The sequence below is a fragment of the Eulemur rufifrons genome, chromosome 9 (assembly GCF_041146395.1).
Source record: "Eulemur rufifrons isolate Redbay chromosome 9, OSU_ERuf_1, whole genome shotgun sequence".
In the NCBI taxonomy this organism is placed as follows: Eukaryota; Metazoa; Chordata; class Mammalia; order Primates; family Lemuridae; genus Eulemur; species Eulemur rufifrons.
Genome location: NC_090991.1, coordinates 8757633 through 8784745, shown reverse-complemented (window position 1 = coordinate 8784745; position 27113 = coordinate 8757633). Strand labels below are relative to the sequence as shown.

General features: G+C 53.5%; 3 protein-coding genes across 5 annotated transcripts; 1 reads left to right on the top strand and 2 right to left on the bottom strand.

Annotated features, from left to right (window-relative positions):
• The first annotated feature begins 53 nt into the window (after positions 1–53).
• Positions 54–18820, top strand: ZBTB4 (zinc finger and BTB domain containing 4). 3 transcript variants are annotated; one of them, XM_069481998.1, is made up of 4 exons: positions 54–300; positions 11018–11088; positions 11538–12634; positions 13249–18820. In XM_069481998.1, the coding sequence occupies exons 3-4, from the start codon at positions 11547–11549 to the stop codon at positions 15191–15193; spliced, it is 3033 nt and encodes a 1010-aa protein (XP_069338099.1). In that variant the 5' UTR covers positions 54–300; positions 11018–11088; positions 11538–11546; the 3' UTR covers positions 15194–18820. The 3 variants fall into 3 exon arrangements, with proteins under 3 accessions (XP_069338099.1, XP_069338098.1, XP_069338100.1); XM_069481997.1 differs by lacking the exon at positions 54–300 and adding an exon at positions 3886–4046; XM_069481999.1 differs by lacking the exon at positions 54–300 and adding an exon at positions 9852–9923.
• SLC35G6 (solute carrier family 35 member G6) lies at positions 837–2922 on the bottom strand. Its single transcript, XM_069483312.1, has 2 exons — positions 2834–2922; positions 837–2342 (listed from the first exon to the last, which is right to left on the bottom strand). Exons 1-2 carry the CDS (start codon positions 2834–2836, stop codon positions 1326–1328), a joined length of 1020 nt encoding a protein of 339 aa, XP_069339413.1. The 5' UTR covers positions 2837–2922; the 3' UTR covers positions 837–1325.
• A 74-nt stretch (positions 18821–18894) lies between the features above and the next one.
• On the bottom strand, positions 18895–27036 carry CHRNB1 (cholinergic receptor nicotinic beta 1 subunit). Its single transcript, XM_069483088.1, has 10 exons — positions 26982–27036; positions 26757–26896; positions 26068–26112; positions 25094–25203; positions 24901–25009; positions 24368–24515; positions 23839–24048; positions 21214–21437; positions 20529–20701; positions 18895–20179 (listed from the first exon to the last, which is right to left on the bottom strand). The coding sequence occupies exons 1-10, from the start codon at positions 27034–27036 to the stop codon at positions 19585–19587; spliced, it is 1809 nt and encodes a 602-aa protein (XP_069339189.1). The 3' UTR covers positions 18895–19584.
• Between the last annotated feature and the right edge of the window lie 77 nt (positions 27037–27113).

Below are 27113 nucleotides of genomic sequence, written 5' to 3'. Positions count from 1 at the left end.
CCCTCCCTTGCGCTACGGGGCCGCCTGCGCCGGCCCGCACGGGGCGCGCGCTCGAGTCGTTGATCCTCCCTTAGCGGCTCCGTGGTTGGGCGACCCTTAGAATGACGGGGAGGGGGGGGGATTTTTTAAATCCCGCCGCCTCCCCTCGCTGCTTCCTCCTGCGCTGAGATTTAAGATCTGAAGGACCAAAGGGTAAAATTAGGCCGCTTTTATTCTAGTTTGGAGGACGGTTTCATCTTCAGCGAAAGTCTCTCATTAAAACACCCCCCCCATTTGGAAAATGGTCTGTTCTGTGAATCGGTAATGGAGGCGGGTCCTGTTGGGTGCTCCCGAGTGGGTTCCTCGTGGGGGGGGGGGAGTGCAGGGGCCGTCCTTAGTCATGAATATGCAGTCTCGCGCTGAATATACATGAGCAGATCAAGATGGCGAGGCCAATTGCTTGTCCGGAAGTAACCGATATTTGTCAAGCGGCCTCCAGAGATGAGTGGGTACCTCTGGGCCTCTCAGGGAGCGCTGTACCAAGTCTTAGTCCTGGATCTCCGGCCTGAGCCGCTCGGATAGGCCTCAGCTCGGAGGCCTGCTCCCGAAGGAGGCTGGTCACTGTCCGGGAGAGATCACGGGACCGCGACAATCCGGGAAAAGCAGATTAGCCATGGGGCGGGACACGAAAGTCCTGGGGGATTTGGGGTCAAGGAATCTGAACATTAGGAAATCTTCCACCTTCTAGAATATTTTTTAAATAAGATGGGGGGCGGGGACCCCAAGGGATTCTCCAATAAGAGCAACTGTAGAACTTCCACTCTCCCTCCAAAGCAGAGATGACACCACTGCACAGCCACATTCAGAGTAATCCTTGTTTGATGTCAATGTCACATTACCACCCCAAGGTGGGGCACAACCATGAGGAAAGGAAACCGTGGCCCAGCAGGAATCCCCTCCCCCAGTGCAGCTGCTTGCTCTGTCTTCGCCCTAACACTCGGGGAACACTCCAGCCCCAATGCTCTTCGCTCTGCTGCTGAGGGAAGTCCTCCCCATGGCCCACAGCCTGCCTGCCTCAGCCCCTTGGATCTGCTCCTCAGACTTTATCCCTTAGTTAAGTCCTGACTCCTAGGACCTGTCCTAGACTCTATATCCCTTGGTCCCCAGGCTTGTTTCCAGGTCTTCCATGTACTCCCTCTCTCCACCATCTCCCCAAGTCACCCTTGACTCCAAGAGGTGTCCCTCTCCCACACCAGTTCTTTTCCAGTCACTGATTTGCCCATGTTTGTATTTCAGTCTATTTACCCCTGCCCCCCCCCCCAACCCCCAGGCTCTCAAGTTCGATGTCACTCCTCCACCTGCCCTTCCTTCTCACAGCTGAGGTTCTGGGCCGTGATGATGGCAATGCTGCCCAACACAACCCCTGCCCCCATGATGTCAGAAGGTGCCACAGTCTCATAGAGCACGTAATACTGCAGCATCAGGGCCACCACCACCTCAGAGTGCAGGACAGCACACACCAGGGCAGGGTGGGCCTTGGTGACTGCATAGCTCACACACACAAAGGAGACCAAGGCAAGGATGCCCACTGCCCCCACACAACTCCAACTCAGAGGGTCGTTAGGTAGCACAGGGGTCTGCAGCACAAAAAGGCCTGGCACAGAACCCAGCAGTCCCACCAAGCCAAATAGGAAGGCCACTGTCGGCAGGCAGGAGGGGAAGTGCAGGGAACGATAGACCAGAAGCCCCAGCGACAGTGCCAGGCCTCCCAGGAAAGCCAGCACATAGCCCAGAGCAGTGTAGAGGCCCGTGGTCCCCTCCTGCAGTGTCCCTAGTCCAGGTCCCACAATGATGATTAGTCCCAGGGTGCTGCCCAACAGTCCACACCAGTCGTAGCCGCTGAGACCCTGGCTCTCAAGGCAGAGGGCAAGGAGAGCAGAGCAGACAGTGGAAGAGCCTTTGCGAACTGTGGCAGCGTTGCCAGCAGGCACCACCTGAACGGCACTGTAGGCACATCCAATGCTGAGGACGTTGAGCAGGGCGTGGAGGAAGGCCCGGCCTCGGACATCAGGAGGTCCCAACAGTGGGTCACCACGCAGTTTAAGTAGCAGGGCAATGGGGAGATGAAAGAGGCATCTGCAGATGAGCAGCTCCAGTGAGGGCAAGTGGGAAGCCTGGTAAGCCATACGGGAGAAGGGGCCCACGAAGCCAGCGGGTAGGCCCCCACCCAGCAGGGCCACGAGCAGGCCCTTGGTGGCATCGGAGGGCCGGCAGCAGCGCTGGTGCGAGGGGAGGCTGGGCGGAGTGGAGGGCGGCGATGGCTGGGTGAAGTCGGGCAGGTTGAAGTAGGGGTGACTGCCAGCCTGTTAGGGAGAAAGGAGCTCGGGCATGAGGGCAGCCACAGCCTGGGGAGCCTGGGGCAGGGCAATGCCAGGCTGGGGGTCCAGGACCCTGTGGGACAGAAAAGGGGCAGGCTCTCTTGCTGAGGAACTCTTAGGAGCTAGAAAGGGCCTGAAAGATGGATGAGGTGGTACAATGTGGGCCTGGAGCATCTAAAGCAGGAAGCAGGGAGTGAGCAGTCCTGAAGCATCGTATTTCTCTGGGTAAGTTGTTCCTGGGAGGAGAAAAAGGACCCAGGGATGCTCTGTTGGTTTGAGGAAGGGCAGGTGGCCTCAGATGCTGAGTGTCTGTGTGATGTCACAGGTTCCAGCGACATCTGGGTACAACATGATGAATTTCATTTGTGAGTGTCTCTAGGGTAGCTGGGAAGTTTTATGGGACGAGGGGAAGGGGAGCAGCCAGGAGCTACAGGGAGGGAGTGTTGCCCTATGCCCCCCCTAGCCCCAACACTTACCATCTTTCCTTGGACTTCCTCCTCTCCTCCTGGCTCTGGGGGCCTGGGCCCCTCAGAGCTCCAGCCATTGTGACCTGGTTGGAGTGGGGGTGGGGTTCTTCCCTGGAACCTTCCTCAGGTGGTGGTGGGCCTATTTTCTCATTGACTCCAACTCTCCATGTTTTATATTTATGTCTCCATGACTCCAAAATTTGTCTGATTCTTTTTTCTTTTTATGACTAGCTCTGTGGCTTTAAATTAATTTGTTTATTTATGTCTTGCTTTGATTCAGAAAGGTCTTAAGGAAAGGGGGGCTCTGAGGGCTGGCTCCTCTGACTCCTCCTGAGTTTTTAATTTTCCAACACCAAGGGAGGAGTCCTTGGGATTGTCCCTGCGGAGTTTCAGGAATGTTTCTTCTGTGTGTGCTTCCACCTGGTGTTTTGTTGGTGCTATCCAAGGAGGCCCACACCAACGGCTCTGCATTTATGTACAAGCATATAAATGTGGATATTTCTGCTGGTGGGGACAAAAGTACCAAGCTGCATGTTCATCTGCGCTGGTGGTCAATGATGTGTGCCGATGGTGTAGCGTTGGGGCCTTCCTTGCTGGTGGCCTGGTGTGGGTCCCTGTGCATTCCTTGGGAGGGTGTGTGTGTGTTTCCAGAGCTGCCCCTGTGAGTCTGCTGCCACTAGTTCTGTGGGTCCCACTGGGGCCGACTGTGAATCTGCCATGTCGTATGTCTGAGCCCTGACAGCAAGTGTGTTTTGCTCTCAGGCGGTGTGCACAGCTGAGTGAAGGGCGTGTGGGGGGAGTCCCTTCCCAAGGAGTGGGTGGTCGTGAGCCCCTGAGGGGGTGCTGCAGAGCGCCGCGCCCCGCTCGGTATCCGCCCGCCCGGTGGCCCAGCGCGGCTCGGTGTCCTGCGCGGATCCGTCCCGGCGAAGGCCGTCGGACGCTCGGAGCCTAGTGTTGGTGTTGGCTGCGCTGCGCCGGCCTCCTCTCGGCGGCGGCGGCGGCGCTGGGGGGGGGACTGTTTCCGGGGGTGGGGGTGGGGGTAGGACCGGGGCGGGGGGAGCGATGATGTCAGCGGCGGCGGCGGCGGGGCCGGGCCGGGGCCAGGCGCTGGGGGGGCCGGGGCCGGAGCCGGAGCCGGAGCTGGAGGCGGGCGAAACCGGAGCGGCCGGGGGCGGCCAGGGTGATGAGCCGGGCCTGGCGGACGCGGCGCCATCGCAGTCAGGTGGGCCCCGGGGCGAACCGGGCAGGGCCAGGGCGGACCGGAGCCAACAGCCGGGCCCCCTTTCCCGCTGCCCGGCGCCGCGGGGGCCCCGGCCGCGCCCGGCGCCCCGACTGCTAGCCTTTGGGGTTGACCTGGGGGCTCAGGGGTCGGGGGCTGAGCCTGGCCCCGCCCCCGGGCGCGCACGACGCTGGGGGGCGACTAAGGGGGCCCGGGTATGGCGTCCGAGCGAGCGGCGGCGGGGGGACGCGATCGCCTGGGGCCGTGGAAGGGGCTGCGCTTACTCCCCCTTTGAAGGGTTAATTCTGCAGCCTAATGTCCCCCTCCCCCAGTGGGGCAGGTTGGGGGTGGGGTGGGGCGGGTGTGAGCCCGGGCAAACGCTGCAAGCTGCTGGGAGGGCGATGGCGTAGGAGCCAGGCAGAGAGGGGGAGGGGTGGGCCGCCCAGCGCCCCAGAGTTGGGGTGTGCGGGGTGCGCAGGGCGAACTGGGGCCCCGGAACCGCCGCGCCGTCGGGGCAGGGTTGTGGCTGTGAGTTTTGGAGACTGTGTCTCGTGCTGTGTTGTGGGTCAAGGTAAACCTCTCCTGGGCACCACTGTTTGCTGGTCTGGCAGCCAGGGATCCTGATAGGGCCCTCCCTGGGCTATGGAGATAGAAAACCAGGAGGGGTGTCCAGTGTTGTGGGGCAGAATTACAAGATGTGGCCCTGTGGCTTTGGGTGACAGATGGGCATTCTAAGCAGGGCACGATACGCTGAGCGTGGAGTTTTTTCAATGTGGGGTTGTATGTATGTTTTCTACCAGTGTGTGTTTTTTTGCATGTATGTCTTGTGTTGCACATACGAACTGTTTATGAACTGTTTTCTGCACAGCTGGCATGGTGTATTGTGTTGTGGAGGGCGCCAGAATGCAGGGTGTATGTGCCCATTTGGAGGGGGTGGTTGTAGACCTTTGAGTCAGAAGGCGTCATGTCTGGGTCCCATTTCTGTAGCCTTGCTGAGGTGTGGTCCAGTTGTGGAGGACAGGCCAGCAGATGGGTTTGTGTATCTGTGATGAGCGAGTTGCATGGGGGCTGCATATCTAGAACTCAGATCCCGAAGATCATGAGCGGAGTGAGAAACCCCAGGGTGTGTCTTGGGTGCCCGTGGGTTAGCTGACATCAGTGTGAGGGGCTTAGGGTGGGATGTGCCAGTTGTGTTTATGGGATCTTAGGCAGCCAGGCAAGAAGAAGGTCTTGTGTTTGCAACATTCTCCACGGGATTCTTTTGTGACGTTGTTTGTGGGAGCCTGTCTGGGCTGCTGGGCTGGGAGGCGAGCTGGTCAGAAAACACATGGGAGGGAGGTGGCGTGACAAGGGCAGTGTGGGCCTCAGACCTGAGAGACCAGCTGCAAGCTGTGTGTGTGTGTGTGTGTGTGTGTGTGTGCGCGCGCGCGCGCGCGCGCGCGCGCGTGCGCCTACCTTCTGTGTGCTTAAGCGGTGGTGGGGCTGCCGGGAGCAGAGGGAGAAGGCTGTTGAGGGGGGGAGATATGTTATGAGGAAGGTGCCAGATAAATGTGGGGCAGAGCAAGGGCAGCAGGCGGAGGCATGGGTGTTGTGGGGTGGCCCAGCTAGTCTTCTACAGGGTCGGTGTGCTTGCCTGCCTGGCGTGTCAGGGTCACCCGGAGGAGAGACTGGGCTGGGCGGCTGCAAGGGAAGTGAGCTTAGACAGAGTGGCTCCTTGGCCATGTTTATGTAAAGGCCGGGTGTGACTCTTGTCACTAAAATGGAAAAAAGAAATGTGAAGTTTTCAGCCTTCTCCCGCTTCGCCCCCACCCTCTCTCTGCCCCCCTTGCGGGTATCTCTGACGCACACTGGGCCCCACTGCTGCAACTGTGGAAGGGCCTCGTATCGGAATTTGCTCACGAGGCAGATTCCTCAGAACAGGTTTTCCTCACCTTTGGGGCCTGGGCCCTTCTGTAGGGGTGTGTGTGTGCGTGCACTCCAACCCTGCACACCACTGTGTACTGCTCCTGGCCTGGCAGTGAGGATGTGTATACACTGGGGACGGGAAGGCACTGGCCGGTTTCTCCGGCACAGGGGCTGGGAGGGGGCTGGCTGCCGTGCAAAGCCTGCACAACAGGTGCGATGACGATGACAGCGGGTGAAGGGGAAAGAGCCCTAGATTAGAGCTGAGTTCTGGTGGCTCTACCACTTCCTCACTGGCACTTTACCTGAGTGAGCCTCAGTTCCTCATCTGTAAAGTGGGGCTAATTACCTGCCCTACCTGTCTTCCAGCAGCACATGGGAAATGGACCTGGAAAGTCACTACAGTTTGGGGGCTGTGCCATTGCCAGCCCCCGTCAGTCCTCTGCCAGCACTGAGAATCCCCTTCTCTGGACTTTCCTAGTAACAGTAGCAGCAAACACTTGTTTAGCACTGACTGCGTACCAGGCACTGTTCTCAGTGCTTTTACATGCGTCACTCAGTCCTCACAACTGTGGAAGTAGGAGCTCTAATTACCTCCCTTTTTCAGGTGATGCAGCCAAGGCCCAGAGAAGTTAAACAATTTGCCCAAAGTCACTTAGCTAGAAAGAGGTAAAGCTATATTTGAACGCAGGCAGTCAGGTTCCACATCCTGTGTTCTTAAACTGCTGTACTCTGCTGCCCTTCTGGAGAATTCAATGGACCTTTCTGCACCCCCCCCCCCCACGCACGCCCTCTTCTCCCCAATTTCTGCAGACCTTAGCAACTGCACCACTCCATCTCAGAAAACCGGTGTGATCAGGGTGTCCCAGCCTAGGACGTGAGATGCTAAATCTCCGCTGCTGTATAATGTGGGTACTGGCCATAGGGGTACAAAAGGTTGATGAGTCAGAGAAGAGATTGTCCTTGTCCTGCAGGTCAGGGAGGGCCAAGGAGGTGGCATTTGGGTTATATCTTAACATTTTGGGGGAATTTGAGAAGAGATCAGGGAAAGGGCATTTCTGGCAGGAGAGCCAGCACAGGCAGAAGCATGGGGGTGTAGAATGTGTAGAGGCTGGAAAGCACACTGGGTGTGTTTTTCTTTTTTAGAGATAGGGTCTCGCTATGTTGCCCAGGTTGGACTCGAGCTCCTGGGCTTAAGCGATGCTCCTGCCTCAGCCTCCTGAGCAGCTGGGACTCCAGGTACGTACCACTGTGCCTGGCTCACACTGGGTGTTTGAAGAGAGCACAACATAAGGCAAGATTAAAAAGGAAGATTGAAGCTAGACCAGAGCCCTTACATGTCTGGTGAAGGCATTTGAACTTTATTCTGGAGTCAGTAGGGACCACTGAAGGTGTCTGAGCCCAGGCGTGGTGGTACCTGAGCTGTGGTTAAGGATGTTGACCCTCAGTGGGAGGAGGCCTGGGTGGAAGAAGGTAAGCTTGGAGGCTGGGGGATCACTGGCAGGCCACAGCCTGGGACCGCGTGAGTGTTAACAAGGACCTGAGCTAGTTTGGGGACCAGAGGTGGGTTGAAGGGAAGGCTTCCAGAGCTATTCCCAAGCTCTGCCGCAGTTTCAGCCAGACTTATGACTGCTGGATGTGGAACAAGGGAAAGGGTGGAGTCAGACATGACACATTTAGCACTTAGCACGTGAGACCTTGTGTGGTGATTTATGTAACCAGCTGGCTGCCATAGGCCCCTTCAGGGCAGGATCCAGCAGCATGGCACAGGGAAAGATTCAGCATCTGGGGTCAGCTGGGCCTGGATTCGAATCTTGACTGCTACTTACAAGCTATGTGACCTTGAGCAAGGTACATCCCTCTCTAAGCCTCAGTTTCCTCTTCAGTAAAATTGGGATAATACCACATTATTTCAAGATGGTCTTTGAAACGGGACAGTTTGATGATGCCAGATACTGAGAGTGGAGCTTTCTGCTTTGTAGGTGGGTGGGCCCTCCAGGCCAAGGTCTCTCTTCCTGTCTTTGAGGTGAGATGTCATATCTGAGAAAATGTTGCCAGTGACTCCCGAGTCTGGGGTACACAGACTGGTGTTAAGTAATGTCCCACTGTTCTCAGTTCTATTGTTTTTAATGGGTTCCTCCTTGGAATATGTGTGTCTGTGTCTGTGTCGAGGGAAGTTATGTTCTTTATAAATAAAGGTAGAAAAACAAAATGGGTGGCCGTTTTGAGGTTGTCATTAAAGGAGGCAAGGCAGGTGAAGCACCTAGAATCGCATCAGGCAAATAAATTGTGAGTGCCCCAAAAGTGGTCAAGTGCTCAGTCCGGCACTGAGGATGCGTCCTTCCTGAGGGTGGATGGACTCCAGGCAGACTTGGAGGGCAGGTTCGTTCATTTCCAAAACATGTTTTACCTCCCATTATGTGCTAGGACTATTCTAAGGACTGGAGATACTGCAGTGAGCAAAACAGACAAAAATCCCTACTCCCCACCCCTTGGAGCTTACATTCTAGACATAAATGAGCAATATGTTTTACTAAGTGCCAAGGAGAAAAATAAAGTAGGGTAGGGGGGATAGGAAGTTATGGGAGGTGGGGGGTGACCAGGGAAGGCCTCCGGGAAGGTGACTTTTGAGTCAAGGCTTAAAGGAAGTGGGGCAGTGAAGCATAAGGCTATCTGGAGGAAAGAACATTCCAGGCAGAGGGAACAACAAGAGGTAGAGCATGTCTGGTGGCCATACTCAGATTCCCCTACTCAGTGGCACCTCTGAGGTGACACAGGCAGTCAAGAGTAGAGAAACAGTAAGAACAAACAAATAAAACATTTGAAACCACAGAGCCACTAAACTTACCACGAAGCCCGATTTCTGCCTCTTTTTCTTCAACACTTCCCCCTACCATTTTCTGGGGCTGAGTTCCAAGATCTAGGTGCTGCCAGTCATTAGCTCATTTAATCTTTACAACAGCCCCACGAAGTGAGAACTACTCATCATGCCCCCCTTATAGACAAGGAAACTGAGTACAAAGACGCTCTGTAACTTGCCCAGGGTCACAAAGCTACTATCTTCTCCACCTCCCATAAGCCCTTGCAGGGCAGTGGCCAGTGATAGGGCACTTGAACTCAGGAGCGCTGGGTCCAAACCCCAGCTTGGTTAGTGCTATGTCCCCTTGACCTGAAAGGGAGGCGTTTGGAGTATTCAGTTTCTCTGCACCAGAATCCTCACTGTGGTCATTGGGTGTTGGAATGAGGTGATGCAGATAAAATGCTAAGCGCTACACTTTGCACATAATAAGTATTTCATAAATGGCAGCTACAGAGACCATGATGATGATGATTCTGGGTGATCTCCAATGGCCAGTCCAGCTTTGTATCTTTGTGGTTCTAAGAAGCCCTGTCAGGCCTTGTTCAAGTATTGTAGCAGTCAGGGTAGGCACCAAGCATGCCGCACATGGTTGTGCCCGTGAGCAGGGCTGGCCGAGGGGGTGAACGGGGACTGGAATCGAACCTTGACTTTGCTCACCTGTGCAGGCTGCTACCTCCTGGAGGAAGGGGCCTTTCTTCTAATTTTCAGAAAAGCACCAGATGGGCTATTGGTGCCCTAGTGGGGGCCTTCATCGTGGTGTGGTGAAGTCATCAGGAACACAGGCTTTGGAGCCAGACTTCCTGGGATCAGACCCCAGCCTTGCTACTAACTGGTCATATATCCTTGGGCATCTCTAGCATCTCTGAACCACAGTCTGTCATTTTAAAGTGGGGAAGCTAACTGTTACCTTTCAGAGTAGTGATGAGGAGCAAATGAGATGCTATTAATCCAAATAAAGCACTGATTCTTGGGGTCCCAGTGGGCCAGTGGCTGTCATGGAAGGGAGTGGGAGGTCTGAACACCAGCCATGGGATTCCCAGGATTCCCAAACTGTCCACAATTCAGCAGCGGACAGGAAAGCACTTGATCCAGTATCTGATCTGTGCCTGACAGTCAAGGTTGTTAAAACTTTTGAATATCACCCCTGTTTACCACCTTCCTTCTTCCTGTCCAGGAGAGATGTCAGAAAAATCTTCTGGGGCATGTGAGATGGGGTATGTGTGAGGGGAAGGCCTTTGAGTCCAGACAGTATGCGTGATAAATGGGAAAAGAACATTTTTCAGGGAATTGTATGAGGGACTCCTGATGCAGGATACCTCTAGAGACATGTGTGACCTAGGGCATTTGGAAGGATGCCCCCAAAGAGAGGAGAGAGTGCTCAAGCTTCGTGGAGGGTGGTTGAGAAGGACCCAAGAGCTCTGCTCTCAGGTCAGCAAGCCTGGATCTGTGCACAGACCTCACCTGTCATTACCAGGTCTGTGTGACTTTGGATGAGCCTCCCAGCAAGAGGTGAGGTAGGGGTTGCAGTTCCCCGCTTTTTAAGCAAAAGTCCCTAAGCTACCAGGTCTCAGTAATGAGTGAGACCCAAGCCTCCTCATTCCTGGTCTGGTTGCCTTTCCAGTGCCCTCCAGGGACTTCAGCAAGCTAGTATTTGTATGAGTCAGTGGTCTTCAGTGGTCAGCTGGCAACTGGGCCAGAAACCCCCTCTAAGATTTATGGGGTTTGGGGTATGTGAAGAGGTCCCCTCCTAGTTTGAATACCTACCAAGTTAGGTCCAATAAAAAAGCTCACACAAATATATTTAGATATGTAAACAAGACTATTGTGGTAAAAGACAATCTTTTGATTTCCTGTGAGCCCCAAGATTGGGCCAAAAGGAACTTGAGAGTGATCTGCCAGGCTCCCCTGAACCTATGGGATTGAACTGTGCTGCTGTATTGTTTGAAGGTGAATTGAGAATATGCAAATTATCTTGTTGCTGTACTTCTCTGGGCCAGCAGAACAAGGCTCTGCAATAATGTGTGTGGCCAAGTAACCTGACAAGGTTCCTGGGAGGGATCAGGGTTTGCAGAGCAGCCCAGATGTCCTCTCTGACCCCAACACTGTGCAACCTCCCACTTCCTGGGGTCCTTTCCTTCCCAGTTTCCTTCCTGAGGACCGTTTCCTGCCTCTTCCTCTAGGTCCCCCTGACATGGTTTCTGTTTCTCCACAGAAAGAACAGGCCCAGCAGAAGGGACTCGCTGAGCCACCGCCCGCTCTGCTCCATGTTGGCTGTGCTCTCAGGTAAGAGGTGCCGAGAGAACCGCAGCTAGGAAAATTAGACCCAAGGTAGCAGGCCAGCGAGGGCAGCCATTTTGTCTAGGCTGAGAAGTTCTGCAAAATGGCTATCAGTAGTTGTGGGAGCTTCCTCCTCCTTCCAGTGAGACAGAGCTTTCCATTGCTTACTTCTCTAAGGATGTGGCTTTAGAGGTCGTGACCCCTTGACCTTCACCATGACCTGAGATAGCCCTGGCCTCTTCCAGCCCTAGATGTTAGACATACTGGCCTGGGACATTGGCCAGACTTGGGTGTCTAAAGGGTTAAGTTCTATGACCTGAAGTTATTCAGCCTTCCACTAGTTTTTGACCAATCCCTGACCCCCTCCCAGCTCACCTCCCTGATATTAGAGGACCCTACCCCTCTGCCCAGCCTCTAAGACTCTGAGACTCTCTCTGGCCTCTTCTGCTGTCTAGGCTGGCGCCATGCCCCCTCCCGCAGAGGTGACGGACCCGTCCCACGCCCCTGCCGTCCTGCGCCAGCTCAATGAGCAGCGGCTCCGTGGTCTCTTCTGTGACGTCACCCTCATAGCTGGAGACACCAAGTTCCCCGCTCACCGCAGTGTCCTGGCTGCTTCAAGTCCCTTTTTCAGAGAGGCTCTGCTTGCTTCAGCCCCACTGCCCCTCCCACCAGTTACTGGGGGCTCAGCTCCCAACCCTGCTGCCACCACAGCTGCTGCTTCTTCCTCCTCCTCTTCTTCCTCTTCTTCTTCCTCCTCCTCCTCCTCCTCTTCTTCCTCTTCTTCCTCCTCCTCTCCCCCTCCAGCCTCTCCCCCTGCTTCATCCCCACCCCGAGTCCTGGAACTTCCAGGGGTCCCAGCAGCTGCTTTTTCTGATGTCCTCAACTTCATCTATAGTGCCCGGCTCGCACTACCTGGTGGTGGAGGGGACGGTGCAGCTGTAGCAGAGATTGGAGCTTTGGGACGGCGTCTGGGCATCTCTCGCCTGCAGGGCCTGGGGGAGGGAGGCGATGCCTGGGTCCCTCCCACCCCAGCCCCCATGGCCACCTCACAGCCTGAAGACAACAGCTTCGGGCCTGGGCCTAGGCCAGCTGTGGAGTGGGAGGGAGACAGGGCTGAGGCCCAGGCCCCTGACTTACAGCCCCCATTGTCCCGGCGGCCCCTCCCCTGCCCCCGATGTGGAAAAAGCTTCATCCATCCCAAGCGGCTGCAGACCCATGAGGCCCAGTGCCGACGGGGGGCCAGCACTCAGGGGTCTACAAGGCTGGGGGCCGGGGGCTCTGGCCCCGGTGGTCCTGCAGGAGTGGATGCCTCAGCTCTGCCCCCACCCATGGGCTTCCGAGGTGGCCCCGAGCACGTGGTGAAGGTGGTGGGCGGCCACGTGCTGTATGTGTGTGCGGCCTGCGAGAGGTCCTATGTGACACTGTCCAGCCTGAAGCGGCACAGCAACGTGCACTCGTGGCGGAGGAAGTACCCCTGCCGCTACTGCGAGAAGGTGTTCGCCCTAGCTGAGTACCGAACTAAGCACGAGGTGTGGCACACCGGGGAGCGCAGGTGAGTAGCCAGGGCCAGGGTCCAAGGGCCAGTACTCAGAGACCTCAGGGGCAAGGGAGGGAATGGGCAGCGCATGGGGCCTAGAGAGTCATCCTGAGACTAGCCCTGCTTACCCTCACTCACCCACCTGCCTCCCTCCAGCCCCAGTTCCTTCAGCTGATGTCCATCAGCACCTCTATGTGCCATGTCCCCTAAAAGGAAAGAGAAAGTTGCCGTCACTGGAAAGGACTATGGAAATGCAGGCATGCCCAGCAATAGTTATAATACTCAGAACAGTGTCTTGTATTTCCATAGTGTTTCCCTGTTCATAAGTCATTTCCTTATTCTGTCATTCGGGCTTCAGAAGAAAGCTTTGTAAGTTAGGCTGGATCCCAGATGGAACAGCCGAAGCCAAGAGTCTCACAGCCAGTGGGAGGTGCTGAGCTTAGGACGGTGGCCCTCCTGGAGGCTGGCAGGGTGAGATAAACAGCATGAAAGGAGGGTGAGCAAATGGCTGGGGAAGTTATAGGCTTGTGTGGAGGGCAGTAGAGGACCTGGGAAGCTGAGGCCCTAGCTTCAGGGCCCTTGACTCAAGTGGCTCTGTTCCTGCCCTATTCCCTGCTGTCCTGGCCCAGGTACCAGTGCATCTTCTGCTGGGAGACCTTTGTCACTTATTATAACCTGAAGACCCACCAGCGAGCCTTCCATGGCATTAGCCCGGGCCTCCTAGCCAGTGAGAAGACACCCAATGGAGGCTACAAGCCCAAGCTCAATACTCTCAAGCTGTACCGCCTACTCCCCATGCGGGCAGCCAAGCGGCCCTACAAGACCTACAGCCAGGGAGCTCCAGAGGCCCCCCTTTCTCCAAACCTCAACACACCGGCCCCTGTGGCAATGCCAGCCAGCCCACCACCCAGACCTCCACCTGTCCCAGAGCCTGGCCCCCCACCCTCTGTCATCACCTTTGCTCACCCAGCCCCCTCTGTCATTGTCCATGGGGGCAGCAGCAGTGGTGGAGCGGGGGGTGGGCCGGCTAGCACAGGAGGGTCCCAGGCCGCCTCGGTCATCACTTACACTGCTCCCCCAAGGCCTCCCAAGAAACGGGAGTACCCACCTCCTCCCCCAGAGCCTGCAGCCACACCCACTAGCCCAGTCACAGTGGTCAGCCCAGCCACGGCTGCAGGGCCAGCCACGGCCACCGCCACAGAGGAGGCCAAGGGCCGGAATCCACGGGCTGGGAGGACTCTGACTTACACAGCCAAGCCAGTGGGCGGGATTGGCGGGGGCGGGGGTCCCCCTGCAGGGCCGGGCCGGGGCCCCTCTCAGCTACAGGCTCCACCTCCACTGTGTCAGATCACTGTGCGAATCGGGGAGGAGGCCATTGTCAAGCGTCGCATCTCAGAAACTGACCTTCGTCCTGGGGAGCTGAGTGGAGAGGAGGTGGAGGACAGTGAGGACGATGACGAGGAGGAGGAGGACGAGGAGGAGGAGGACGAAGAGGAATCAAAGGCTAGTGGGGAGGACCAGCTCTGGAGGCCCTACTACTCGTACAAGCCTAAGCGCAAGCCTGGAGCTGCTGGAGGTGGCAGTGGTGGCAGTGGGCTGCCCCGAGGCCGCCGGCCACCACGCTGGAGGCAGAAGCTGGAACGGAGGAGCTGGGAGGAGACCCCAGCAGCCGAGAGCCCAGCAGGGCGTGCCCGCACAGAGCGGAGACACCGCTGTGGGGACTGTGCCCAGACCTTCGCCACCCTGAGGAAGCTGCGAAAGCACCAAGAGGCCCACGGTGGGGGCTCTCACAGCTCCCGGGCTGGACGGAGGCCTTCCACCCGCTTCACCTGCCCCCACTGCGCCAAGGTGTGCAAGACGGCAGCCGCTCTGAGCCGCCACGGGCAGAGGCACGCTGCTGAGCGGCCGGGGGGCACCCCCACACCTGTCATTGCCTATTCCAAGGGCAGCGCTGGCACCAGGCCTGGGGATGTCAAGGAGGAGGCCCCCCAAGAGATGCAAGTCTCCTCATCCAGCGGGGAGGCAGGTGGCGGGAACGCTGCTGCTGAGGAAGCTTCCGAGACCGCCTCGCTCCAGGACCCTGTCATTTCAGGGGGTGAGGAGCCCCCAGTGGTGGCAGGAGGGGGCAACTATGTGTACCCACCTGTGCAGGAATTTCCACTGGCCCTCATTGGGGGCAGCCGGGATCCTGGCGGTGGCAGGGGGAAACTTGGGAGTGAGGGGCCAGGGGGTGCTGGTGAAGGGGACCGGATAGAAGGGATGGGGGCTGCCAAAGTCACCTTCTACCCTGAGCCCTACCCACTTGTCTATGGCCCTCAGCTCCTTGCTGCCTACCCCTATAACTTCAGCAACTTGGCCGCTCTCCCGGTTGCTCTCAACATGGTCCTACCTGATGAAAAGGGAGGGGGGGCCCTTCCCTTCCTACCAGGGGTCTTTGGCTACGCAGTGAATCCTCAAGCAGCACCCCCTACTCCCCCAACACCACCACCCCCAACTCTTCCTCCACCAGTTCCCCCTAAGGGAGAAGGGGAAAGGAAAGGGCTTGAGAGAACCCAGAAGGGAGATGTGGGGTGAGCTCTGGGACCAGGTCCCCCTTTCACCAGATGCCACCCTCCCTGAACCCTCCACCACTACCAGCTCCCCAGCCTCCCTGCCCCTTGGGAGCCCCTCCACACTCTTGTGCAGGGACTTGGGGGCTCCTGGAGCTCAGGGGTCAGGCTGCTTTGTGTGAGATTGTAGTTTTCCCATCTCCTGGGAAGGGATCTTTGGTAGTTCCCCTCTCAAGCTTCCTCCAGGGAATGGCCTCCATGAGGGGCAGGGCCAGCTCCCATCCTTTCTCCAGCCCTTGGGGCAACTGAGCAATATACTTATCTGAATCTCTACTCATGGCCCCCACCAGCTCTGAATGTCTAACCTGCTCCTCTGATTTGTAAACCTAGGGGGAAACCATCTCTCTCACCTAATGATCCCCCCGTGTTCTGAAGCTTTCTCTAAGCCCTCCCCTAGATGCTTCCTAGCACATTCCATTCTTTATGGCCCAGGGCCTGGACCAGACCATTGTGAAACCTAAACCCACATACCTGGGAGCGTGGCTTTGAATTCCGTTCTTCCCAAGGGTGGGTTTCTTTGTCCCTGTCTCCTTTGCGTGAAGATGCCATGCCTTCTTTGGCTTCCATGCCTTTGGATCTTCCATATTCTTCCCCATACCCCTAGACTTTGGAGATGGCCTCTCCCAGTCCAGGTCAAGGAGGTGTAGGGGGGAGGGCTACCCCTCTGTTCATGGCTGAGCACTTTCCCAGCCCAGGGCAGGGAAATCTTGGCCCTATCTTGACCCCCAAATCCAGTGAGCCCCAGATTCTTCCAAGGCAGAAGAGGTGAATAGGTCACACCTCTTCCTGCCTCTACCTATGGCCTCTTCTGGGCTAAACCAGATTTGGGGGCCAGGAGGGAAGAGCTCCATGTGGGATGGAGAAAGGAATCTACTTTCTCCCTGTTTTTTTTCCTGATGGTTTCTCCCAGACTAGACCAAATAGCCAGAAAAAAGATGGGGGTTGGATGGGGGGGTAAGCCCAAGATTTGCACATGACCTTCCATCCTTACCTTTACCCTCATCTTCCCTCACCAATCACTCCAGATGGTTTTGGGGGAACCATTCTACTCTTCTGGTGGGCTTTGGGGTATCCCCACCAACTTTCCCTCCACAATAGCACCTTATACCCCACCTTTGACTCAGTTCCCCATACCCAAAGATCCCAGCCTAGGGATGGGGTACAGGGACCATAGTCCCTAATCCCTAATTTGCACTAGTTAACCCTGGTCAGGGGTCCCTATACTTCCTTCCAGTGGGGGAGATGAAGAAATGTTTGCTCCTAATTCTCTTTGAAAACTGGGCCTCCCTGTTCTGTGATTGGATGAACGTTTCCCATCCCACTCACCTCCCCACCAAAAAAACAGCTCACAAGGGAGAGCCTGTTTGGGGGAGCAAATTTGACAAATGGGAATTAGAGGAGTGCAGTTTAAAAAGTGGAAAAGTTGCTGTCATCAAAATGGCAGCCTTTCCCCAACTACTGTTTTTTGGGGCCAAGATGGCTGCCCTTGCAGCAGTTGCTGGGAGGGCAAGATCATGGCTTCTGGAGGGAGGTGAGTTTAGAGGAGGGCCAGGAGCATCCTCCTGCCCCCTCTTCCCCTCCCAGCCTACAGGAAAGGGGAAGTTTTTGACAGGCTCCCTGAATGTTAACCATGGAGGAGACACTCCTTCATTCCTCTGTCTCTTTGCACTTTTCTTGGTCTTGGCCACAGCCTGAGTGAAGAATTTCCTACTGAATGTACCAAGTTCCAATTTTTAAGGGGGCGAAAAGTTTCAAACAGGGAAAAATGCAAAAAAAAAAAAAAAAAAATCACTAAAAATTCTCACAAATCTTGTTTCTGGCACTTTAGAAAAATTGCGAAAAAATACGTAATAAAGAATACATATATATATCTACACACAAATTATATATATCTATATATACAGCGGAACCACAAGAGAGACTGAGGAAGGCCTAGAGGCAGGGGGCAGATGTGATGACAGTGCCCCTATATCCTTAACCTGTACTCCTCTGAGGCAAACAGGCATGGGACAATGGAAGGGGTTTAGGATGGATTGGGGAATTTGAATTTCAGAATAGGTCAAAATTCCAAAACTACGGACACTTTGGGAGAATTGAGATTGTAGACATTTATTTTTTTTAAAATATGATTAAGGAAAATAGCTTCCAGAATTTGGTGGTTCTGGGCAACAAATGAGATTGTGGCTAAGTGGAGATTAAAATATATGTATTTGAGCTGGGGAATTTGAATATTGTGAGTTTCAGATGTTGGAAATACGGGATTTTGCAGTTTCGTCTTTTGAAAATGATCAAGTCTTGTCAGTTTGTGCCCTCGTTCCCCATGTTCCCTGGGAAGAAGGGTGACGGCAGAGTGGGAAGGCCACTGGTTCTGTGCCACAGCACGCAAGATTTAGAATTCTACAGACTCTAGCTCTACACGTAGTGAGGACCCAGATTTAGAGAAACTGACCAATATTTATCTCCGCATTTGTGTGTGTGTCCAACTCTCTAGGCCAATAAACCAACAAGACAAACAAACTGTGCTGCACGGTGGGATGCTAGGTGCAATTATTTGCGTGGCTGGTGGGTCTGGGGGAAAAGGACATGCTAACCTTGTCCCACAGGGATCCCTGGGAGTTGTAGCCCTATGCTCCCTCTTAGGTAACAACTTCCAGCAATTTAGGTGTGAGGGCTTGTTGACTCTAGGTACTTTGCTGTAATTGCTGTAGCCACTAGGCTCAAGCCGACTTGGTTCCAACCTCCAGGCAGAAACATTAACAGACAAGTTCACATAGCCTGATGTACACAACTGCTGGGCGCATGATCTCCATGTCCAGAATGGTCGGCCCTACCTTAAACCAGGTCTAACCTATTTTCCAAACTGAAAGGAAACTGAGGTACAAAATGTGTGATGGCCTTAAGACACAACCTTTCTTTTTCACATTCCCAGCCTACCCATTGGCTTTGACTCTTTGCCTCTCCTCCCTTCCCCTGTATCTTTTCTAGATACATATACATGGAGAGATACAGATACATACGTTTAGTTATGGGAAGATGGGCAGGTAAAATGAGTGAAGTCAGTCAGGTGGGCAGGGGCTTTGAGGAATTCTGGCACAAATAACTTGACCTGAGTGGGCAGCCACTAATCAGCTCTAACACGTTGCTGCCAACAGGGGAATCAGGCCTACTGGTACTATGGTTTTTCAAATTTTTTTCAAGAGAAGCCAGAAATCCAAATTTCTCTGTGAAATATCCAAATTTTAAAAGTAGCCAAATGGCTGGGCATGGCGGCTCATGCCTGTAATCCTAGCACTTTGGGAGGCCAAGGTGGGAGGATTGCTTGAGGTCAGTAGTTCCAAAACCAACCTGCGCAAGAGCTGAGACCCTGTTTCTCCAAAAAACAGAAAAATTAGCCGGGTGTGGTGGTGCACACCTGTAAGAGGCTGAGGCAGGAGGCTCACTTGAGCCCAGGAGTTTGAGGTTGCAGTGAGCTATGATGATGCCACTGCACTCTAGCCTGGGTGACAGTGAGACCCTGTCTCAAAAAAAAAAAAAAAAAAAAAAAAAAAACAGTAGCCAAATAATTCAATTTAAAACCGTGCAGGCCAACAACATGAGCCAAACAAAACACAGTTGCAACCTCTAATATATACTGTATAGTACTTTTGTTCCCATCTTCTCATGTGATCTTCAGACAACATCATGGAGCATATACTATTATTAGTTTCATTTTACAGATGTGGAAACTACAGAGCAGTTTAGTGACTTGTTTGAGCACCAAAGCTACAACTTGAATGGAGGTCTTCAAAATGCTTTTTTTTTCCTCATTACAAATACATGCTTTTAGAAATAACCTTTTTTTCATCTTAAAGATAGTACTCGTTACAAAATATAATCACAGAAATGTAAAAGTAAAAATGACCACTAGTCCCAACATGCAAACAAAAGCCCTATTAATTGCTGTATTTCCTCCTAGAATTTTTTTCCCTATTTATTCAACAAATGTTAAGCACTTACTATATATAGGTCAGGACCTGTGCAAGGTGCTGGGCATATATAGTGAACAAGAACACATTTCCTACCTTCATAGTGCTCACAATCTAGTTCTTTTTTCTATTTCACTGGGGACCTAGATGTTGATACCCAAAGAAGAGTCTTCAGGAACCCAAGGAAAAAATAAGCTGATAGTGCATTTCAGGTGGGTTCAAGGCACCCGTCAGCCCAGCCCTCAGTCCCACTTCAGCTTCCTGCCCAGAAACAAAATAAGAGGGCTGGATTCCTAGTGAAGGAGTTAAGAGGCAGAGAAGGACAGGGCTTGACGGTACCGCCAAACTCTCAGTTCAGCTGCTCCAGGACCAGGTCTCTGCCCTCGAGACCTCAAGGAAAGGGGTCGGGAGGGGGCAAGTGGTACGTGGCGTCCAGGAAGATGACCAGGGTCCCGACGCTCGTGAAGATGATGAAGGTCCACAAGAAGAGGCGGTCCACTACCATGGCCACAAACTGCCAGTCCTCCTTCAGCTGGAGGGTTGGCAGAGAAAACTTCCACTTCTGAACTCCAAGCCCACACCCCCAGGGAAACCCACCCCTACGGCTCCACGCCCCGCGTGGGCTCTCCAACCACAGGTTTGAGGCAAGAGCCGGCTGCGCAACAAGAAAAACCTGACTGCCGGTGATGGATGGGAGTAAAGAACCAGTCGGAAAGCAGGGGGCGGGACGAACTGAGGTAAACGTCCAATCAGAAATGAAAATAAGTGCTGGGGCGTAACTTGCGGGTGGAGCCAAGGCCACCAAGGCCGCGCCCTGCTCCACCCTCATTGGACTTACCGCGTCGTGGTCCTCCTGTTCCTGCAGCTGTCGAGCGATGTAGCTAATAGAGGAAACGACCTCCCGCAGCTCAGGAGGCAGGCCCACGGCCCGGTGTGGACCATCGATAAATCGCCGCAGGTCCGGGGCAGACAGTTCAGGCTGAAACCTGGAAGAGGCGTGACTGTTTGGCCACGCCCCGGGCGCAAAGACAAACAGCCAGCGCCGGCGATCGAGGCCCCGCTCCAACTGCCTCCCCAACAATCTGCTAGTTCTCAAAACCTGAGAAGGCCCTTCAGGTTCTTCCCGACAGCAGTGACCTCTCCAGCCTTCTGCAACTTCTTCCACCCTCTAAGCTTTAGTGTCCACCCTCCCACAAAGTGAGCAGCAAGAGATACTACAACTCCCATGATACGCAGCACAGCATCTTCCGGGAGCACGGCCGCCCGCTTCCGCAGTCTAATGAGAACCAGAGTTCTCTCTCTCCCTTCTGTGTGAGTGATGGATGTAGATCCTACCTGTTGGGTTTGGGGAAGAGAAAATCACTCGGCGGCTTCCGGATGAAATATTCATCTGTTCCCCGGCCCCAGCCACTTCCCGGAGAAGAAGAGTGAGGGGGCTCTGGCATCTGATCTTTCTCAGGTTTGGGCCTCTTCAGACCCAGGTACAGAGGAAGCTTGTGAATGAAGATCTGCAGAGTAGAAGAAGAGGCGTATTGGAGGGTGCTCTCATGCTTTCAGACCAGAAGGGAAGCAGCCAACCGCCCCCACTCCACATGCCCATTCCCGTGCGGTGCGTGCACATGGTTCCACAGAGCAACACGAACAAGAAAATGCAGCTATACAGCCTTAAGAGCTCTTTAGTGGGTTGGGAGGCATCCTAACTGGAAAGAGAGGTTCCAAGGGCTTCTGCCTTGATAGTATCTAATTCTGAGAATGTTTACCTGGGACCCAAGATAGGCAGTATTGTTGAACAGAGTATGGGATCTATGAAACGATAATGGTGGGAGGGCAAAATTAATTGTGCAGTGTTTCAATACCCAACAGGCTTTGGCACTTTGACACTCTATCAGGTAGCTATAGTTCTCCCTAAGGCCTGTAAAAGTGAAGTTGGGGTTGGTGGGAGGGAGGAGTGATGTCTAGACAAAAAGCTAGGTACTAGGATTGGGAGTTAACACAAGCTGGAGGAGGAGATCTCTCTTACCAGACGGACCCAAAAGGGCATTTGGTGGGTGTGAGGTGAGCGGTGGTGCAGGTTGAGAACCACAACACTGAGGATGACGGAGAAGGTGACGAGGACCATGGTAAACATAAGGTACTTGATAATAATGGGGACCGCCAGGGAGGTCTCAGGCACTTTGTCTGCCAGCAGCAGCAGGAACACAGTAAGGGTCAGCAGGGCAAAGATTGAGAGCCCCATCTTCTCTCCTTGGAGGGCAGAGGGGAAGGCAGAAGGATTAGTCTTTGTCAGAAGGAAATCTCTATGGCATAATCAGTGACCACTCAAAGACAGGCTTTTGGAAGGGCCATCTGCATGCAAATTACTCCCACATTTGTACCTCCAGCCTGGACCTCTCCTCTGAACTCCAGACTCATATCCACCTGTCTGCTCAGCCTCTCCACTTGGATGTCCAGTAAACATTTCAAACTTAACATGTCCAAAACCGGCTGGGCGCGGTGGCTCACGCCTGTAATCCTAGCACTCTGGGAGGCCGAGGTGGGCGGATCGTTTGAGCTCAGGAGTTCGAGACCAGCCTGAGCAAGAGCGAGACCCCATCTCTACTAAAAATAGAAAGAAATTATATGGACAGCTAAAAATATATATAGAAAAAATTAGCCGGGCATGGTGGTGCATGCTTGTAGTCCCAGCTACTCGGGAGGCTGAGGCAGTAGGATCGCTTAAGCCCAGGAGTTTGAGGTTGCTGTGAGCTAGGCTGACGCCACGGCACTCACTCTAGCCTGGGCAACAGAGTGAGACTCTGTCTCAAAAAAAAAAAAAAAAAAAAAAAAAACATGTCCAAAACCTAATTCTCTTATTCTCTTACCACCAAAGCTGCTTCTTCCCTGGACTTCCCTGCCTCATAAGTGATAACTCCTTTCCTATGGCTCAGACCAAACTCTTTTGAGTCATTCTCAACTCCTCTCTGTCTCTTCTTTCTCCTCCCACCCACCATATCCAATCCATAGCAAACCCTATTGGCTCTACCTTCAAATATATCCTGAAACTGATGACTTATCACATCTACCACCACCACCGCCCTGGTCCAAATCACATACTTATCTTACCATAAATTCTGCCCTTAGGCAAATTTCTGCCTTTCCCTCAGGGGTCCACTTCACCTGTCGTATACATTTCTTCCCTATGGTATATAAACCCCGGGTCTGAGAGGTAACAGTGCTGTGATCCACCATCTTGAGGCTGCCTGAGATATGACTTCTATTCATAAGTCCCTATGAAATGTTTCTTTCAGAGAAACTGAATTTGTCAGACTCTTTTTCTTCAGCCTCTCAGCTCCCTTGGCCTTTGGGGGTAGGTTTTCATATACCTGATCACCAGGGAACACCTCCATCAGAATATAAATTTCATGAGGTCAGAGATTTTTCCCTCTTTTATTCACTGATGTATTCCCAGTGCCTAGCACATTATATATACTCAACACATGTTATTATATGAATGAATGGACATTGGTAGCTTTTTCAGGAACTATATAGCAATTTGAAGGATCAAAAAATGAGACGAAGTATGCAAGGATATGCCAGGTGGCTGATTATTCCTGTGGCATACAACAGGCATTACAAACTTCATGGAAGGTATTCAAATAAATACATTTTATGGTCTATTCTACTGTATTCCTATAATGTTGGGTTCCAAGATTTGTCCTACTCTAGGCAGAAGTATGTTCTAGAGCTGTAGCACTCTCCTCTAAACAGAGGACTTGGTGCTGTAGAGGAGGAAAGCTCATTTTGAATACCAGAGTTAAGGATATCAGGTCTCTGAATCAGACTGGCACTGACCAGGGTTGCAATAATGACACTGCCTTTCTCTAACTGTGTAATGTCAGGCAAATGACTTAAATTCTTTCAGCCTCTTTACCACCTTCTGTAAAATGGAAATGACAATTCAGTACTTACCTCACAGGTTTGTTGTAAAGATTGGAATTGAGTTAATACATGTAATATGGTAATTGAATTACCTTATAGTAAGTGCTCAAAAATAGAAAAAGCAGAAACAAAAGCAGCCCAAAATCCAATGCTTACATAGAACTTACTGAATAGCAGGCATATAGTTCTATTAACCTAGTGAATCCTCAAAATAATACTGTGCAATAGGGACAATGATTGATCCCAATTCCATATCAGGAAACTGAGACTCATAGAGATTAAGGAATTTGTCTAAGGTTACCCTATTAATACATCATACTGCCTCTTAGAGAAATTTTGGCCATTATTGTATTTCCTAGGGAGTTAGAAGGTTGAAGGACTAGTGGGTGTCTGAAAAGAGGGTGGAACATGTTAGGAATGAGGAAAAGGAAGGGGACAGTTGTCTAAGCCTGGAATTTTGTTGTTCAGATGAGTAGAAATTCTGTGGATAAGTTGCTAGGACTCTAAAGGGAAAGAGTTCAGATTTCACTGGATAGAGGAAATCCAGCAGCCAAAAACAGTCAGAGCCTGAGGTTGAGTCCACTTGGTGGGAGAGAAAACTTGGGTGGGATTGTTGAAGCCCAAGCCATGATGGTTTCAGTTGGCAGGAAAACCCTTCCTGGATTAAGGATAAAGAGGAAGAAACTGAACTAATTATTAAAAAGGGCAGGGGCCCTTTCCCCCTTACCTGCATCTGGCGGCAGGTAGAAGACAAAGATGGCCAGGAGAGTGATGAGGATGCATGGGGCAATGACGTTGACCAGGTAGAAGAGAGGCTTCCGGCGGATGATGAGGTAGAAGGTGACTTCCTGATGCTGTCCTTCCCTTCCTCCCCTAGGATCCCCTCGAGGCTGGATAAGCCGAGAGGGCTTGTGGATAATCTCCCATTGGCCATTCTCTGGGGGTAGAGTGAGCAGAAGGGGACATAGATGTAGGAGCTGTCCTGGTTAGTGCCAGGTATGGCTTGCTCTGCCACATCCTGGACCTGGGGTGTGGGGTTGATGTGATAAGGGACTAGCTGTGGACACTGGGCTGGGCAGCCCATATCTAATAAAGTTGGACAAGTTTCCATTTCCATATTTATAAAATATAGATCGTCATACCCATCTTGCTGACCTCACAGGGTTGTATTGGGCATTGCTGACAGAATATGTTTATCAGCATGTTAGAAACTGGAAATCATAGAGCCCATGGATGTGTGAGCCCAGCCCACTCACCAATGAAGGTCCCTTCATGAATGTGAATTTCCTGCTGTTCTTGCCCATCAGGACCTAGGCCTGTCTGCAGGCTGACCTCAGAGCTGTCATAGCTGTAGGAACTGAACACCATAGTGCAGTTCTGCCAGTCAAAGGGGAAGTAGGTGACCTGGATGGAGGGGGGAATTACTAGAGCTATCAGAGAACTGGCCAGGGCTGGTGGAGTTTGAGAGGTCATTGGGGGAGGTCACAGGATATGGGGCACCAGGGAGATAGGGATCAACAGGGAAGGTCACAGGGAAGTGGGGTCACAGAGGAATTGGAAGGTTATTATGGGAGGCCATTAGGAAAATAGAGGGGCATCACTGAGGAAGACTAGGAATCAAAGAAAGTGTACAGAGAAGATGACACAACGGAAAATCAGGAGGGCAAATGAGAGATGAGAGTCATGGGGGATAATGGAGGAAGGATGGGAGAAGCTGGGGAGTCATGCTGTCTAAGGAGAGGGAGGGTTTCTAAGAGCTCCTTCAGCTTCCCATGCGGAGCTCAGAAACCTGGATGCTGCAGCTGCTGCGATAGATGCCCGGGGGTTGCCAGCGAACGGAGCCGTCGGAGTACACCACGACGTTAATGGACAGAGCGACATCAAAATTTCCGTCATTGCTGCAGGGAAGGGATCCTCTCAGGTGGGATCGGGACCCGCCCCCGGAGGCCCCGCCCCACCTCCCAGGCCTGGTAAGATCTTACTTGTTCAGCAGCACCACGTCAGGTAGCCATACAGACTCTGCTGTGATGCGGAGCAAATCGATGCCGTCGTACTCTGCAGGGTCCCAACACAGTCTGTAGTCAGTCCACTCCTAGAGAAGCAGAGGCTGAGGGGCTGTCGGGGCTGGAGGCCAGCAGGGGACTTGGGATATCTGAAGGAAGTTCAGGAAGGGAGTGCAAGGGAGGGGAGCCCGCTGGCAAGGGGTAAGGGTTCTGGCTGGCTCCGCCTTCACTCACTGTGATCCACAGCGGCTAATTTCCCTTCCCCCCACCACTGGGCCCCAATTTTTTACTCTGTAAAAATGAGGAGGCTGCACTAGCTAGCCTCTAAAACAGTGGTTTTCAAACTACAGCTCGTGACCCTTTAGTGGATGGGGGATCAAATTAGTGGCCCCAAAACAGTGTTGAAAAAAATTTAGAATGAAAAATGCATGTGGCACAACTTTCGTAGTGAAGATAGGTATCATTTTTTCAAGCTTCTGTTTCAGTAATAAATGTTTTCTAGGCCGGGCGTGGTGGCTCACGCCTGTAATCCTAGCACTCTGGGAGGCCAAGGCGGGCGGATTGTCTCAGCTCAGGAGTTCGAGACCAGCCTGAGCAAGAGCGAGACCCCATCTCTACTAAAAAAAAAGAAAGAAATTAGCTAGACAACTAAAAATATATATAGAAAAAATTAGCCAGGTATGGTGGCACATGCCTGTAGTCCCAGCTACTTGGGAGGCTGAGGCAGTAGGATCGCTTGAGCCCAGGAGTTTGAGGTTGCTGTGAGCTAGTCTGACGCCACGGCACTCTAGCCCGGGTGACAGAGTGAGACTCTGTCTCAATAAATAAATAAATAAATAAATAAATGTGTTTTCTGAGGTTGTGATGTAAAAAATAATCTTACTGGGCCAGACATTCGAGGAAATTGTTAAAGGCAGAGAGACACCCTTCCCCACACCGCGGGACCTCCTTACCAGGTCTAAGTACACCTTTGTGCTCATCTCTTCATCCTTCTCGTTCTAGATGGGAAAAATTTAGGTGTAGAGGTGAAGTAGGGTGGAGAGAAAAGAGGGGGCTCAGCAGACCAACCTCTCCCTGGAAACTCCGCCCCCTTTTTCTGATCCCCACTCTCTTGGGTCCAGGGCCCACCTCCTAGAAGCTGCGTTAGTTTAAGCCCCGCCTCTCTCTCAGAAACACTCTTCCAGCGGTCCACACTCCCGGCCTATCTAGCAGCTCCGCCCCCGCCCCGCCCACAGCTCATAACCCACCCAGCCCCCGCATCTCCGCCCACTGCTGTTCAGAGACGCTGTTGGGCACCAAGCTCCGCCCCATCCTGCCATAACCTTATGTGGCCCCGCCTCAAGGTCCACACCCTCACCCACCGCCAGTCCGTTGGCCTTCGGCTCCAGCTCCACTTCTAGATCCACCTGCAGGCCGGTTTCTCACCCTACCCGACTCCACTCCACTCCTGCCCAGCAGCCACGCCCACAGTTTGTCCATTGGTCCAATTTCCACCCAATCTTCGCTAAAGGCTCGGCCATCTCTCAGTTTAGCCCCGCCGCCCAGGCCCCGCCCCCAGTCTGTCCGTTTGTCCCGCCTTGCCTAAAGCCACGCCCCCCAGCCTGTGGGCCGGCCTGACCAAACCCCCCGCGTGCGCCCTCACCAGGCTGATGAGTTGCGCCAAGCTGAGACCAATGCTGACCACGACGCGGTCTCCCATCTCCCGCGCCGGCCGTACGGAGCTATCATAGCCGGAGAAAAGTTTCTCGCGGAGTCGGCCCTCCGCCTCTGAGCCGCGGACACCTGGGGGAAGGGAACACTAACTGAAGCCCTAGTGTCCGGCCACGACTGCTGTCCCTGTCACTGTCCCTTTGGAGCCCACACTTACCTGAGGGGAGCCCCAGAGCCCCCAGCAGCAGGAGCAACAGTGCCCCTGAGGTCATAGCCTGGCCACGTTGCTCAGTGAGTTCGCTCGGAAAGCTGCCGGGACCGCCAGAGCAGGGGAAGTGACCAGGCGCCC

What these genes read in the sequence shown, in the direction of transcription:
- ZBTB4 (XM_069481998.1), top strand. Translation starts at nt 11,547, where the DNA reads ATGCCCCCTCCCGCAGAGGTGACGGACCCGTCCCACGCCCCTGCCGTC. An exon ending in TGGCACACCGGGGAGCGCAG is followed by an intron (nt 12,635 to 13,248) that starts GTGAGTAGCCAG and finishes GTCCTGGCCCAG; the next exon opens with GTACCAGTGCATCTTCTGCT.
- CHRNB1 (XM_069483088.1), bottom strand. Translation starts at nt 27,036, where the DNA reads ATGACCTCAGGGGCACTGTTGCTCCTGCTGCTGGGGGCTCTGGGGCTC. An exon ending in TGGCGCAACTCATCAGCCTG is followed by an intron (nt 26,113 to 26,756) that starts GTGAGGGCGCAC and finishes TTTCCCATCTAG; the next exon opens with AACGAGAAGGATGAAGAGAT. An exon ending in CAAAGGTGTACTTAGACCTG is followed by an intron (nt 25,204 to 26,067) that starts GTAAGGAGGTCC and finishes CTGCTTCTCTAG; the next exon opens with GAGTGGACTGACTACAGACT.